Here is a 16,394-nt window from a genome sequence, read left to right on the forward strand (position 1 = left end):
GCAACACACACACACACATATATATATATATATATATATATATATCCATGGGCCACTGTAAAGTAATATGGTTCTGTCATAACGTTTTGAATGAAAATCTGCATTTGGATAAGACACCTTTAGTATAGTTTTGATTTTAAGGCATAATAAAGATCAAATGCAAGTACGAGTGGATTTACATTGAAAATTTCAAACGCATCAAGAAAACCATGTGCTAAGGAAATTTCAAACCATTTGGAACGCACAGAGACGAGCTTTTGTGCAAAAATGAACTTAAAGGTGCCTTTAAAAAAGTGTCAAAGTACTTTTGAAAACAAAAAAGCAAACCCCCAATAGGTGGCAGCAAGAGGCCGCTTTATTTGAGTAAAGCATTGAACGATTCATTCAGCCAAAGAAGCCAATAGGATGAACGGACAGTTGAATCAATCCCTGAATCATCGACTCACCCGAGTCTTCTTGGCGAAGGCCTGAATCGTTCGTGCAGGGAAACGTCGCTGTGTATTATTCAGAGATGGCCAACTGTTCTGCTGTTTATTTTATTATACTTATCGCAATGATTTTACTACTACTATCAATAAAATTAATATTAATAATGATAATATTGCCGGAAGTTGTACAGCGCATGCGTCACGTGTTCATCATCAGCATCCATGACAACCGTCCTGTGGCTGTTGTTTGAATCTCGCTGTGTCGATTGGCATCTGATCTCTGCGTCCTCCGTGACAATTTTTCCAGATTATCGATATTATTGATCGTTGGATACGTCGATTGATCGCCTGCTGTTCCCATCACTCAGGTTTGACCCTTTTTATTACGCTGTGCTTTGTGTTTGTGTTCAGTATGTCTTGTGTTCACTACAGGTTCCAGAGTCGACTCACCTACGACAGGCTCCAGTTTGAAGGCCTCAACATCAGCGCGGGGGAGCTGAAGCGGCAGATCATGAGGAGCAAGAGGCTGAAGTTCTGCCAGCTGAAGATCAGCAACGCCCAGACTGATGAAGGTGAGTTGAGGAAAAGACACTTCAACTGTTCTACGTGTGGTAGGCGGACCCTTTAGGTGCGTGCGTTGCGTGCCAATCACGTCAAGGCTTTATATGAGCAGGTGCGCGCTCCGTCTCGGGTTGGCATTTTGTTGTTTGGACCGGTTGATGGGAGTCTCTCCACTAGCCCTCCAGTGAGTAGAGCATGTTAGAAACCGTGAGTAAGATGGAATGGATTATTAAGTTTACATGAGTGTATTTTTCTTTTAAGGATAGTGGTGGCAGTCTGAAATTAACCTGATTATGTGCGGCCAATTTATGGGCGTAATGTAGAGTTTATTCCAAAGGTAAGTTTTGTGTGTTAGAGTAAACGTAGAAAAAAAAAAAAGGGAAAACAGTTTTAAGGAATGTTGTTGTTTTGCAGAGTCTGCTAGCTGCTGCTTTGCTGTAATTTAAGTGGCATCTGGCCCTATTCTGAACGGCATTCCTACGCGTGCGTGTGTGGACATCAGACGCAAGCGCTTCGGACTCCATCCTCCTTGGCCAATTCATGTGCGCTGCCTCATTCATGCGCGCTCGCTGTATGATTTATACAGGTCCTCAAACCATCTACGAGTGTTGCCGTCGGAAACCATGTTAGCCTAGTGTGTTTGTTATTTGCTTTGAGTGATGTGAGTTTGTACGAAGTGTTATTCCATTTCGTTTTTCTTTTTCTTTCTTTGTATGGGTTGCTTTGGTTGCTGTTGTCATTATTATTAGTTTATGATTATTATTTTTAGAAAGTGGTGTCGTTGTTATGATTGTAGTGATGATGTGACACTAACTTATTGGCTTAGTATTGCCCAATCGGAACCAAGGTTGGTGTGACGGTGATATTTTGAATTGTGTGGTTTGTGGTGTATATGATTTACTATATTTTGATTTTTTGTTTTGTTTGGGGTGTATGATTTTGTTTTCAACATCTAGGGGTCCTACATAGTGGTTCCTATTTGGGTTTTATTATATGCTGGAGTGGGACACATTGAATAACCAAGAAATAACAACTGATTACCAATTTCATTTTTGTTGATTGCGGGTGGGATTTATATTGGTATAGTCTTCCTGGTATTTGTATTGATATTGTTTAATGTTTTTTTATTGCTATGTATTTTTTTTTTTGTTGTGTTCTAGAATCACCACCCAACTAGCTTTATTGATTCGGTTTATGCCATTTGTGGGTGGGTTTATGGTTGTATGGATTTTTTTTTGGGGTATTGTATTGATTTTGTCTATTATGATTTTTTGTTGCGTCTATTTCCTTTTTTTTGGCTAAATGTATGGTGTTCTAGAGTGATATCGGGTACACATTGATCCATCTACCTGTCCATTTGTGGGGATGATACTTTAAGCGCTTATGAATTCAGAGTTAGGACGGTGTCCTTAATTGGTGTTTTTGTTACTAGGAACACTGTGTAATTAAGGCAACATTTTTATTGTGATGTTGAGCTCAATGTTTTAAATAGTAAATGTAAGAAATAAAATTGAGATTTGCTTGAACCGTGATTACTCTGCTTGTCACTGTCCATTAAATTGGATACTTACCATTGGGAAGACCATCTTTGGGTTAGTCTTAGGGGTCGAGGGTCTACCCCTGAGTGCCCCTTTTACAATTGGCGTAGTCGGCAGGATTGTGACAAGCAGAGAATATCATATTGTGGGTTAGATTTTGTTTTTTTCTCTTTCTCGCCTACCAGTTTTGTTGCATATTGTTCGGTGTGTGGTATTGTTATTGTGCGTTGTATCTTATTTTCTGATCTCGTTTTTTTACAGCAAAGCAGCAGTTGGCAGTTGGTGAGTTCAGTCGTGTGATTTGTAGGGGTTTGTGTTTTCTGTTTTCCTCTTCCTTTACCTGGTGGTAAGAGCTAAGTATGGAGAAGGAATTGGAGGAGTTGCGACAGCAGGTGGAGTCACTGAGGGGAGAGAATGAGCGGTTGCATCAACAACAGTCGAGTCAAGCTGCAGCAGCCACAGCTTCATCGACTGTGAGTAGCATTCCTGCCCCTAGTCCCATAGTTGAACGGATAGTCTACGTTCCTAGGGAACGGAAGTGTCGTGTTTTTAGTGGAAGGGGTGAAGACAGTGTATTTGAATGGGTGGAGGAGATCCAGGCTTGCTTAAAGGGTCGACATTTGCCTTCAGCTGAGCAGGTTTTGTTTGTGATTGATCATTTGGGGGGTCCTGCTAAGAATGAAATTAAGTATAGAGCCCAGAAGGATAGGGAAACCCCAGAGCAAATCTTTTTGATTTTACAAGAACTTTATGGATACCCACAATCCTATATTGCTTTACAGCAAAGTTTTTTTGCTCGGAGACAGCTAGAGGGGGAATCCCTACAGGAGTATTCACATGCTCTGTTTGCCCTAATGGAGAAGGTAGTCCAACAGGCTCCAGGGGGTATACCTAATTCAGACGTCCTACTTCGAGACCAGTTTGTAGAACATGTGCTTGATAGTGGGTTGAGACGGGAACTTAAACGGCATGTTAGATTAAATCCTACGTCCACTCTTTTGGATATTCGAAAAGAAGCCATTAGGTGGGTGGAAGAGGGATTTCAATATGAGATGAGGGAGAGAAGTAATTCTGTCCCAGTTTCCTCTGCGCTTCAGTATAGGGTACAGGGACAGATGGTTTCCTCTGAGTCACTTAATGTTAACACCTCAGAGTTAATGGAGATAAAGAAAATGATGAGAGCGCAGCAAGAACAGCTTAATTTACTTACTCAAAATTTACAGCAACTCCAGTCCCAACAGGGAGGCGGTTATGCTAGACGGCAAGGACCTATTATTTGTAGGCGTTGTAATCAGCCTGGGCATATTGCTCGGAATTGTACGTCAGCGCAGCCTTACTCCAAAGACCAACAGGCCCGCGTATGTAGTAATGTACTTGCACGTGATGGACAGGCGGAAAACTACAACCCTCTGCACTGACGAGCCGCAGTTCAGAAGGGGTAGTACCAGGCTCTGCAGTTCTTGCCCCCCTTAATGAATCGCCTTCTACCCTTCTGGGTAAGTGCCCTTCGGTTATGGTTAACATGGGTGGGGTTAATGTCCCATGTTTATTGGACACTGGCTCTATGGTAACAACGATCACGGAGAGTTTCTTTCTAGCACATTTTGAGCCTTGGGGTAAGGAAAGGTTAAATAATTGTGGGTGGTTGCAGCTTCGTGCTGCTAACGGTTCAGTTATTCCGTTTGTAGGATATCTGGAGTTGGATTTTGTTATATTGGGTAGAGTCATTCATAAGAAAGGGGTCTTGATCGTGAAGGACCCTGTTCAGGGCCTCACAACTTCAGGGCTGCCAGGCTTATTGGGAATGAATGTGATAGGAGAGTGCTTCCGAGAGCTGTTTAATCAACATGGGACAGAGTTGTTTGATCTCCCCATAGTTAAGGAAGCCCCAGCATGGCAGATGGCAATGCAGTACTGCCAAGCTGATGGTTCGGGGAGGCCAGAATTTACCGGTGGACTGGTTCGTGTGAGGGGGAGGCGAGCTGTTCGTATTCCAGCCAATTCCTTACAGTTTGTTTCGGTTACATGTACTGCACACTGTGGAGCCTTGTCTATGGCTCTTTATGAGCCTTTGGATGAGGGGAACCCACTTCCATCGGGTGTATTGGCCTCCATATCACTGGTTTCAGTGCAAGCGAGCATTGCAAGAATTCCTCTGGTCAATATTAGTGAGCATGATGTTCTGTTGCAACCACGAGTAGTGGTGGGAAGGTTGTGTCCAGCTCAGCCGGTTAATTGGCCAGGGAATATTATTGTTTCTTGTCCAGGTTCAGCTCCGGAATTGTGCGCCACAGTCTCGTCACAAGTTGGGGAAATTGATGAGGTGAGTAAGGCAATTAAGGGATTAGAATTAGAGCATCTTTCCCTAGAGGAAAGGAGTCAGGTAAGGGATCTGTTGACTAGGTTTAGATCTGTCTTTTCAAGTAACGAGTGTGATTTAGGTTGTACTAGCTTAATCACACACGAGATCCCATTAATAGATCCTGCCCCCGTACGGCAGAGGTATTGCCGTATTCCACCATCTGATTATGCTGCTGTTAAAGAGCATGTTCAGCAACTGCTTGCAAGTCAAGTGGTTCGGGAAAGTAGTAGTCCATTTGCTTCCCCAATAGTGGTGGTCAAGAAAAAAGATGGTAAGATACGATTGTGTGTGGACTATCGTCAGTTAAATCAGAAAACAAGAAAGGATGCATTCCCCTTACCTCGCATAGAAGAGACTCTGGACGCCCTTTCGGGAGCACAGTGGTTCTCTACTTTAGACTTGGTAAGTGGATACAATCAAGTTCCAGTGGCAGAGCAGGATAAGAGCAAGACGGCCTTTTGCACACCCTTTGGGCTGTTTGAATTTAATCGGATGCCCTTCGGGCTGTGCAATGCCCCAAGCACGTTCCAAAGGTTGATGGAGCGGATGTTTGGGGATCAACGGTTCCAAACATTGTTGTTGTACCTGGACGATATTATTATTTTTTCGTCCACCGTATCCCAACACCTGGAACGGCTGGAGTTGGTGTTTGGCCGTCTGCAACAAGAGGGCTTAAAAGCAAAATTGGATAAGTGCTGTTTTTTCCGTCAAGAAGTACATTACTTGGGGCATGTTGTTTCGAGGGAGGGTGTCTCTACTGACCCGGGTAAAATAAGCACAGTGGCAGAATGGAAGCGGCCGAACAATGTTGCAGATCTAAGATCATTTCTAGGGTTTGCAAGCTACTATTGTCGATTCGTAGAGGGGTTTGCAAAGTTGGCTGCCCCTCTCCATCGCTTGGTAGCAGAATTGATTGGCACAAAGAAAAGAAGGGGGTCAGGTAAACCAATGGAAAGTTGCTGGACCCCAGAGTGTGAAGAGGGGTTCCAGTATCTTAAAAATAAGTTGGTAACTGCCCCTGTCTTGGCATATGCTGATTTTTCTAAGCCATTCGTGCTTGATGTGGATGCTAGCCATTTAGGGTTAGGTGCAGTGCTTAGCCAGGAGCAGGGTGGTAAGTTGCGGCCAGTGGCCTATGCTAGTCGAGGGCTTAGGCCAACAGAAAGGAATATGGAGAACTATAGCTCTATGAAGTTAGAACTTCTTGCCCTAAAATGGGCAATGGCAGAAAAGTTCAAGGATTATCTCTTGGGCCATCACTGCACAGTTTATACTGATAATAATCCATTGAGCTATTTGAGTACCGCCAAGTTAGGTGCAACCGAACAACGTTGGGTGTCCCAGTTGGAGATTTTTGATTATGAGATAAAGTATCGCCCTGGCCGTGTAAATGGAAATGCTGATTCCTTGTCAAGACAGTATTCCTCTGGGAGGTCGAAACCATTGTCTGGTACACCACTACCTGAGAGGCTTCGCACAGCTGACAATTGTCAGAGGGAAAAAGGTGATTTGGTAGGAGCAGAGCAACATGCTATTACTGTCTTCCCACTGTATTCCAGAGAACAACTACAGCAAATGCAGGCAGGTGATCCAACAGTGGGGCCATTTCTCAGGTTCTTTTCTATGAAGAAGTATCCCTCAAAGGCGGAGCGACAGTTAATGTCAAAGTTTGGGTTGGAGCTTTTACGACAATGGGGAAGATTGGCGTTAAAGGGAGGATTGTTGTATCGGCAACTGAAGCTCCCTGATGGGGGGGAGGAGATAGATCAATTAGTACTACCAGAGGTGCTGTGGGATGAGGTATTTCAGCAGCTGCATGATGGGCATGGTCATCAGGGCAGAGATCGAACTTATGACTTGATTCGCAGGAGGTGTTATTGGCCAAGTATGAGTGCATATGTGCAGGAACGCTGCCAGAATTGTTGGCAGTGTGCCATTTCGAAGTCTAGCAAGCCACCAGCACGTGCCCCCATGGGCCATTTGTTGGCATCCAAGCCCAATCAGATATTGGCGGTTGATTTCACGTTAATAGAACCATCTAGTGATGGGCGTGAGCATGTTCTAATTATGACGGATGTATTTTCTAAATACACTTTAGCGGTGCCAACAAGGGATCAGCGGGCGACCACGGTGGCTAGTGTTTTGGTCCAAGAATGGTTTTATAAACTGGGTGTGCCGGCTAGGATTCACTCTGACCAGGGGCGGAATTTTGAAAGTGCGGTGATTGCTCAACTATGTCAACTTTATGGAATCCAGAAGACGCACACGACCCCATATCATCCACAAGGGAATGGACAGTGTGAACGGTTTAATCGCACGCTGCATGATCTGCTCCGTTCCCTTCCACCTGAACAGAAACGTTCTTGGACCTCGCACTTGGCACAGGTGGTGTTTACTTATAATACCACTTGCCACCATTCAACTGGGGAGTCTCCTCATTTTTTAATGTTTGGTCAGAACCCTCGGTTGCCGGTAGATTTTCTGCTTGCTGCGGTTGAAGAACCGGTTATGGGTAGTGTGGAAGATTGGGTGGCAAAGCATCAAGAAGGGTTAAGAGACACATATGGAAGAGTGAAAGCCCGGCTGGACGCAGCAGCAGATTATAGGAAGACGTTGTACGATCAGACAGTGAAGGGTCAACCTTTGATGGAGAACTATATTGTGCAGTTGCGTGAAAGTGGAGTTCGGGGTCGAAATAAAATTCAAAACCACTGGTCGACCACATTGTATAAGATAGTGAGGGCCCCGCGGGATGGGGGGCAGGTGTACAGCATTTCTCCTTTAGAAGAGCCTTCCCGGATTAAACATGTACATAGGTCCTTATTAAAGTTGGCACCTACCACTGTACAACCGACTAACCACATTGATTTAGGGTTACTAGATCAGGATTCTGGACAATGCGAGTGTGCTGACGATTCTGTAGCGGTTGTAGTTAAAACTCTGGGACCTACTTCTTCGGAAGATGATTTGTTGCTAATAGGCCAAGATAAAACATCTAGTGAGGTTTCCTCCTTGGCCCCAGTACATAACGTACCAGTTGGGGGGCCCTCTGTTGAAGGGATGGGGAGTTTACGGAGATCAAATAGAGTGACTGCAGGAAAGCATTCTAATCGTTATCATTTGCCCAAAGCAGTGACTGGTAATGTATCGGCTAGTTTATTGGTACAGGCTGGGAATCCCTCGGAGCAAGAGTATGGTAGGACTTTTCGCCCTTGGTTATAGCTAAATCATTGGGACAATGATTGAAAAGCTGGGGGTAGATTGTGGTAGGCGGACCCTTTAGGTGCGTGCGTTGCGTGCCAATCACGTCAAGGCTTTATATGAGCAGGTGCGCGCTCCATCTCGGGTTGGCATTTTGTTGTTTGGACCGGTTGATGGGAGTCTCTCCACTAGCCCTCCAGTGAGTAGAGCATGTTAGAAACCGTGAGTAAGATGGAATGGATTATTAAGTTTACATGAGTGTATTTTTCTTTTAAGGATAGTGGTGGCAGTCTGAAATTAACCTGATTATGTGCGGCCAATTTATGGGCGTAATGTAGAGTTTATTCCAAAGGTAAGTTTTGTGTGTTAGAGTAAACGTAGAAAAAAAAAAAAGGGAAAACAGTTTTAAGGAATGTTGTTGTTTTGCAGAGTCTGCTAGCTGCTGCTTTGCTGTAATTTAAGTGGCATCTGGCCCTATTCTGAACGGCATTCCTACGCGTGCGTGTGTGGACATCAGACGCAAGCGCTTCGGACTCCATCCTCCTTGGCCAATTCATGTGCGCTGCCTCATTCATGCGCGCTCGCTGTATGATTTATACAGGTCCTCAAACCATCTACGAGTGTTGCCGTCGGAAACCATGTTAGCCTAGTGTGTTTGTTATTTGCTTTGAGTGATGTGAGTTTGTACGAAGTGTTATTCCATTTCGTTTTTCTTTTTCTTTCTTTGTATGGGTTGCTTTGGTTGCTGTTGTCATTATTATTAGTTTATGATTATTATTTTTAGAAAGTGGTGTCGTTGTTATGATTGTAGTGATGATGTGACACTAACTTATTGGCTTAGTATTGCCCAATCGGAACCAAGGTTGGTGTGACGGTGATATTTTGAATTGTGTGGTTTGTGGTGTATATGATTTACTATATTTTGATTTTTTGTTTTGTTTGGGGTGTATGATTTTGTTTTCAACATCTAGGGGTCCTACATAGTGGTTCCTATTTGGGTTTTATTATATGCTGGAGTGGGACACATTGAATAACCAAGAAATAACAACTGATTACCAATTTCATTTTTGTTGATTGCGGGTGGGATTTATATTGGTATAGTCTTCCTGGTATTTGTATTGATATTGTTTAATGTTTTTTTATTGCTATGTATTTTTTTTTTTTGTTGTGTTCTAGAATCACCACCCAACTAGCTTTATTGATTCGGTTTATGCCATTTGTGGGTGGGTTTATGGTTGTATGGATTTTTTTTTGGGGTATTGTATTGATTTTGTCTATTATGATTTTTTGTTGCGTCTATTTCCTTTTTTTTGGCTAAATGTATGGTGTTCTAGAGTGATATCGGGTACACATTGATCCATCTACCTGTCCATTTGTGGGGATGATACTTTAAGCGCTTATGAATTCAGAGTTAGGACGGTGTCCTTAATTGGTGTTTTTGTTACTAGGAACACTGTGTAATTAAGGCAACATTTTTATTGTGATGTTGAGCTCAATGTTTTAAATAGTAAATGTAAGAAATAAAATTGAGATTTGCTTGAACCGTGATTACTCTGCTTGTCACTGTCCATTAACTTGGATACTTACCATTGGGAAGACCATCTTTGGGTTAGTCTTAGGGGTCGAGGGTCTACCCCTGAGTGCCCCTTTTACATACGCTAACATTAGATGCGTTACATCAGACACTTCTGGAAGCTGTAAGGTGGTGCTGATGCTGACATGTAGGGATGTTTTGGCTGTTTTAAAAGGCTAATGGCTCTCAAAGTATACCGTGCTCCATAATTATGTGCTGATTCTGATTTTATTTTGCTGTCAGAATACACAGATGATGCTCTCATCCCTAAAAACACGTCGGTCATCATCAGACGGATCCCTGCGGCGGGACTGAAGTCCTCAAACAGAAGATTTGTTGGGTAAGTGCTGTGAAATGAGCACACGCGTCCTCTGTTAGATGTTATATGAAGACTCCTGGTCTGTCCCTGGTGTTTTAGTCACACAAGCTCCTTTGTTTTGCAGACATCAAGCTGGACGCTGGCGTGAACCTTCACCTAGAGCTGATCCTTCACTCCTCTCACTGGAGCAGTTGTTGAAGGTATTGAACAAATGAATAGCACAATAGCAATGTAAAGCACACAATATACGCACACGCACTCAGCTTCTTAGGGAGATTTGAGATTGTTTGAAGGGTTGAGGGTGAAAAAGATTCAAATGTGCAAATGCCTGTGAAACAGACTGAGAATCTGGCTGAGGCAAAGGCGTCAGAGGAGGACAAGCTGAAAGCGGTGATGTACCAGTCCAGCCTGTGCTACTACTCCAGCAGGTGAGCGTTCAGACACTGACAGGTTTGCTTTGTGAGAGATGTCTGAGCTGATTCTCATGGTTCTGATGTTCACTAGTGAGGCCATGAGGCTGCTTGGGATCCCGGGACACCACATTAGGCACTGCCCCACTAATGTGGTAACTGGGTTTTCCAAGCTCACGGTTGCTGTGAACTTGAGCTCTTGTCCTCATCAGTCAGATTGTTTGCTCAGAGTTTGACTGTCACTCCTCAATTCACAGGGCAGCCGCTCCGCGCCGCACAAGCGCATCCGGAAGAGCACAGGGATTCCCCGCAGCTTCCTGTTGGAGGTGGACGACCCAGACCGAAAGGGAGTCATGATAGACGGCAGCGGCCGATACGTCATTCCCATCATAGACGCGTGAGTAAACTGTACTTGGCATAGCCGCATGTTCTAGTGTTTGTCCAAATCTCACATGATGTCTGCTTGTGTGTGTTTGCGCTCGATCTGTTCAGTGAGGCCTATGCTGCTGAGAAGAGAAAGAGGCCGTCCTTCTCCTGCCAGACCGAGCCTTTGCCCTCCTCGTCCTCAGCAGGTGCGGCATCTTCGGTCCGGGACGCCGGAGGGAAACGGTCCCGCTCCCCATCTTCACCAGAGACGCGCGGCGACCAGAAGAGACCACGTCGCTGAGAGACCTTCATCCAAGAGACCTGGAGCCGACGTGTAAATATTGTACATAGTTTATTCATAAAAGATAATAAAGATTATAGCCGCATGAACTGTGTGGACTGGTTAACCTTCACTCCAGCAGTGCAACACACACATACACACACACACACACACACACACACACACACACGAATGAATTCATAAACACAATATCATGAAGTTTTGCTTTAATTTAGGAAAAGAGAAACTCTTCTGGGCTAAAATCTGATGGGTTTTTTTCAGCGTTCTTACTTCAGTCTTTAATGTCAGGTGATCCTTCAAATGTCAGTGTAAAGTGTTGAGTACACTATTAGTGCTCAGTCGTGTTTTTCATAGTTACCAGTGCCGATGGAGTTTTTTGAAGCGTCATATTCTGCTGGAAACGTTTCATTTGAATGGTAATGTCCCATAAGCGGAGGTCTTGTGAGTAACTTCACAAGTCGGTCAAAGTCTACACCGGTGACAAGCTCATCTACTCCCAGAACCTGCTACTCTCTACCTACACGTTGTCAGCTGATGTTTCAAAACCTCAACACTCGCATACAGAACAGCCTCAGCGTCTGCACCACTTATCGGCACTAGCTGCAAGTCTACACCCCCTCTGTCCAGAAGTGAGCACAGCCTCTTGGTACCGTCCCAGCAAGCATTTTTTTGGGGTGTTTAAAGGTGCCAACTGACCATCAAAAGTAAAAATGACTCATTTTATCTCATCCCAACAGGGAAACCACCAACAATAAAGAATGAGTTACTATCTGGTGTCATGGCTTTGCAATTAAAACAAGTTTAGTTATAATGGAGGTCATTGGGGGCAAAAAACAGCCACTTGAACAATATGAACAATACATAAGGGTTAAAAGTCTAATAGACGGCTTGGTTAAAACCAGGCTAAATCTAGGCTGTCAGTGAGTGTGCACCCCTAACCCCGCCTCTCACAGTGACCTCACTAGCTCCGCTGAGTGCTTTGTGTCTCAGATTGCATGCAAGTCTGCAGCCAGATACTGCTGGAAGCTAGTCATCAAATACACAGGAACGAATGACTACACGTGTCAATCTGTCTATTAAACTATCTAATCTGTCTAGTCAGTCTTTTATTATCTTTTATATGCAAAAATATTCATTCATAAAAACATATGTATATATGAACACTGGGTCAAATAGGGTCCGTGCATTTTAAATCTAATAACAAAATTAACCCAATGTTGGTTTTGTCCATATTTAAATGAACGTGTGTAAACGCACGCTTTGATCAAACCTTTTATTCCCCTTGATGATATTGTGCTTTTTTTTCCCCTCAATGCCCTCCAAAGTTTCAATGTTTGGCCGTGTCTGCCATATCTGTTTTGTTTAAAAAAAAAAAAAGGAATGCATCGGTTCCTGCATGTAGAATTCAGAAATCTCATGGCATTGAAAGAAAACTGGCAGCAGTTGAGTGCCGAGGTCAAAGGTCAGATGAGCAGGCATCACACCTGATAAACACCTGGGGCAACTGTACAGTAAAAAAAAAAAAAAACAACAAGATTAAGAAATATTGCTTTAATTTGAGAGAGACAAAAAAAACTCTTCCGTGTTAAAATTTGATGTTCCTCCAGCGTTCTTACGTCAGTCTTTAATGTCAGGTGATCCTTCAAATGTCAGTGTAAATTGTTGAGTGTACCATTAGTGCTCAGTCGTGTTTTTCATAGTTACCAGTGCCGATGGAGTTTTTTTTTTTTAGAGCGTCATATTCTGCTGGAAAAGTTTCATTTTAATGGTAATATGCCATGAGCGGAGGTGTATGAGTAACTTCACAAGTTGACCATAGTCTAGAGCGATGACATGCTCATCTACTCCCAGAACCTGGCAGAACGAAATGTTGCAGCTCGTCCGGTCTTCAATGATGAGCCCAAAAGAGGCCACTTCACAGAGCCGGCCCAAGGCTTAAGAGAACTGAGAGGCAGGACAAGATGGCGGGCTGGACTTGGTTAACTTTAGATTTTACACAAATCTCATTGTTTTGTTTTTCACCTAAAATAGTAATTAAAACATCCAAGATGTGTTTTGCCTCATCAAAATGTGGAATTTGATCAGCAAACTACTCATTCTAAGACAACTATGCCTTGGGCTAAATGACTTGGCTTCAAGTACGATGCCACACGATTCAGAAATGAAGGTACAGACTGCACAAACAGATAAACGACATGATGCATCTCATTTCACCACAACTAAAGGCAGCGACAAAAAAAAAGTCAAGCTCTCACGATGATGACATTTCTCATGCAACCCTTTAGCAAGCCTACATAGTATTTATGCCTAAAAGTCACTGCATGGGTAAATAAGAAACAAGCAACACACACACACACATATATATATATATATCCATGGGCCACTGTAAAGTAATATGGTTCTGTCATAACGTTTTGAATGAAAATCTGCATTTGGATAAGACACCTTTAGTATAGTTTTGATTTTAAGGCATAATAAAGATCAAATGCAAGTACGAGTGGATTTACATTGAAAATTTCAAACGCATCAAGAAAACCATGTGCTAAGGAAATTTCAAACCATTTGGAACGCACAGAGACGAGCTTTTGTGCAAAAATGAACTTAAAGGTGCCTTTAAAAAAGTGTCAAAGTACTTTTGAAAACAAAAAAGCAAACCCCCAATAGGTGGCAGCAAGAGGCCGCTTTATTTGAGTAAAGCATTGAACGATTCATTCAGCCAAAGAAGCCAATAGGATGAACGGACAGTTGAATCAATCCCTGAATCATCGACTCACCCGAGTCTTCTTGGCGAAGGCCTGAATCGTTCGTGCAGGGAAACGTCGCTGTGTATTATTCAGAGATGGCCAACTGTTCTGCTGTTTATTTTATTATACTTATCGCAATGATTTTACTACTACTATCAATAAAATTAATATTAATAATGATAATATTGCCGGAAGTTGTACAGCGCATGCGTCACGTGTTCATCATCAGCATCCATGACAACCGTCCTGTGGGTGTTGTTTGAATCTCGCTGTGTCGATTGGCATCTGATCTCTGCGTCCTCCGTGACAATTTTTCCAGATTATCGATATTATTGATCGTTGGATACGTCGATTGATCGCCTGCTGTTCCCATCACTCAGGTTTGACCCTTTTTATTACGCTGTGCTTTGTGTTTGTGTTCAGTATGTCTTGTGTTCACTACAGGTTCCAGAGTCGACTCACCTACGACTCGCTCCAGTTTGAAGGCCTCAACATCAGCGCGGGGGAGCTGAAGCGGCAGATCATGAGGAGCAAGAGGCTGAAGTTCTGCCAGCTGAAGATCAGCAACGCCCAGACTGATGAAGGTGAGTTGAGGAAAAGACACTTCAACTGTTCTACGCTAACATTAGATGCGTTACATCAGACACTTCTGGAAGCTGTAAGGTGGTGCTGATGCTGACATGTAGGGATGTTTTGGCTGTTTTAAAAGGCTAATGGCTCTCAAAGTATACCGTGCTCCATAATTATGTGCTGATTCTGATTTTATTTTGCTGTCAGAATACACAGATGATGCTCTCATCCCTAAAAACACGTCGGTCATCATCAGACGGATCCCTGCGGCGGGACTGAAGTCCTCAAACAGAAGATTTGTTGGGTAAGTGCTGTGAAATGAGCACACGCGTCCTCTGTTAGATGTTATATGAAGACTCCTGGTCTGTCCCTGGTGTTTTAGTCACACAAGCTCCTTTGTTTTGCAGACATCAAGCTGGACGCTGGCGTGAACCTTCACCTAGAGCTGATCCTTCACTCCTCTCACTGGAGCAGTTGTTGAAGGTATTGAACAAATGAATAGCACAATAGCAATGTAAAGCACACAATATACGCACACGCACTCAGCTTCTTAGGGAGATTTGAGATTGTTTGAAGGGTTGAGGGTGAAAAAGATTCAAATGTGCAAATGCCTGTGAAACAGACTGAGAATCTGGCTGAGGCAAAGGCGTCAGAGGAGGACAAGCTGAAAGCGGTGATGTACCAGTCCAGCCTGTGCTACTACTCCAGCAGGTGAGCGTTCAGACACTGACAGGTTTGCTTTGTGAGAGATGTCTGAGCTGATTCTCATGGTTCTGATGTTCACTAGTGAGGCCATGAGGCTGCTTGGGATCCCGGGACACCACATTAGGCACTGCCCCACTAATGTGGTAACTGGGTTTTCCAAGCTCACGGTTGCTGTGAACTTGAGCTCTTGTCCTCATCAGTCAGATTGTTTGCTCAGAGTTTGACTGTCACTCCTCAATTCACAGGGCAGCCGCTCCGCGCCGCACAAGCGCATCCGGAAGAGCACAGGGATTCCCCGCAGCTTCCTGTTGGAGGTGGACGACCCAGACCGAAAGGGAGTCATGATAGACGGCAGCGGCCGATACGTCATTCCCATCATAGACGCGTGAGTAAACTGTACTTGGCATAGCCGCATGTTCTAGTGTTTGTCCAAATCTCACATGATGTCTGCTTGTGTGTGTTTGCGCTCGATCTGTTCAGTGAGGCCTATGCTGCTGAGAAGAGAAAGAGGCCGTCCTTCTCCTGCCAGACCGAGCCTTTGCCCTCCTCGTCCTCAGCAGGTGCGGCATCTTCGGTCCGGGACGCCGGAGGGAAACGGTCCCGCTCCCCATCTTCACCAGAGACGCGCGGCGACCAGAAGAGACCACGTCGCTGAGAGACCTTCATCCAAGAGACCTGGAGCCGACGTGTAAATATTGTACATAGTTTATTAATAAAAGATAATAAAGATTATAGCCGCATGAACTGTGTGGACTGGTTAACCTTCACTCCAGCAGTGCAACACACACATACACACATACAGGCATACATGGTTTATGATGTCAATGTGACTTTTTGGTGGTTTACGGGGACATACCTTTGCCAACATCCTACGAACATAAAACTTGTGCCAAAAATTTTTATTTGAGCTACAAAAGGCAAACAACGCTTAAAAACAGCAATTTTAGTTTCACAACACACTCAAATTAACTATGTGACATTTCACAGGCTTATGGGGACAGACAAAATCATGGTTTACAAGGTCTGTTTACATGTTACACACAAACCTAGCCCCTTCATGGTTTAAAAGGACTGATTAACACATTTTACATATCACACTATTCTGCCATTGCAGTAAGGGTGACAACAGAACAGACTCTGGCTTTCCTCAGCTAGACACCTGCTAAACCCATCTCAGTTGCTAAGGTTCTGCCTGTCACTTCTTAAATGACAAAATACTATTTTGCTTATAATACACTTTTGATTTAACAATTCTGTAGGCTTATTGTGTTGTATCAGTTAAACAATCTGTTTAATGTACTGTTGAACAATAACCT

The 16,394-nt window shown here is 43.7% G+C and overlaps 2 protein-coding genes and 1 long non-coding RNA gene across 5 annotated transcripts; all 3 read left to right on the forward strand.

The window, feature by feature from the left end:
- The first annotated feature begins 303 nt into the window (after positions 1–303).
- LOC141375833 (E3 ubiquitin-protein ligase RBBP6-like) lies at positions 304–11,153 on the forward strand. The gene is made up of 6 exons (XM_073910810.1): positions 304–1,000; positions 9,907–10,003; positions 10,107–10,182; positions 10,322–10,410; positions 10,650–10,789; positions 10,885–11,153. Exons 1-5 carry the CDS (start codon positions 841–843, stop codon positions 10,747–10,749), a joined length of 522 nt encoding a protein of 173 aa, XP_073766911.1. The 5' UTR covers positions 304–840; the 3' UTR covers positions 10,750–10,789; positions 10,885–11,153.
- On the forward strand, positions 1,099–5,201 carry LOC141375842 (uncharacterized). The gene is made up of 3 exons (XR_012384651.1): positions 1,099–1,173; positions 1,251–1,326; positions 1,404–5,201. It is a non-coding gene; the product is annotated as an uncharacterized lncRNA (long non-coding RNA).
- A 1,450-nt stretch (positions 11,154–12,603) lies between the features above and the next one.
- LOC141375812 (E3 ubiquitin-protein ligase RBBP6-like) lies at positions 12,604–15,818 on the forward strand. 3 transcript variants are annotated; one of them, XM_073910754.1, is made up of 7 exons: positions 12,604–14,387; positions 14,581–14,677; positions 14,781–14,856; positions 14,996–15,084; positions 15,161–15,221; positions 15,324–15,463; positions 15,559–15,818. In XM_073910754.1, the coding sequence occupies exons 1-7, from the start codon at positions 14,228–14,230 to the stop codon at positions 15,731–15,733; spliced, it is 798 nt and encodes a 265-aa protein (XP_073766855.1). In that variant the 5' UTR covers positions 12,604–14,227; the 3' UTR covers positions 15,734–15,818. The 3 variants fall into 3 exon arrangements, with proteins under 3 accessions (XP_073766855.1, XP_073766856.1, XP_073766857.1); XM_073910756.1 differs by having other exon boundaries at positions 13,994–14,485; XM_073910755.1 differs by lacking the exon at positions 15,161–15,221.
- Positions 15,819–16,394: the final 576 nt, after the last annotated feature.

This window comes from Danio rerio, chromosome 8, assembly GCF_049306965.1.
Source record: "Danio rerio strain Tuebingen ecotype United States chromosome 8, GRCz12tu, whole genome shotgun sequence".
NCBI lineage: Eukaryota > Metazoa > Chordata > Actinopteri > Cypriniformes > Danionidae > Danio > Danio rerio.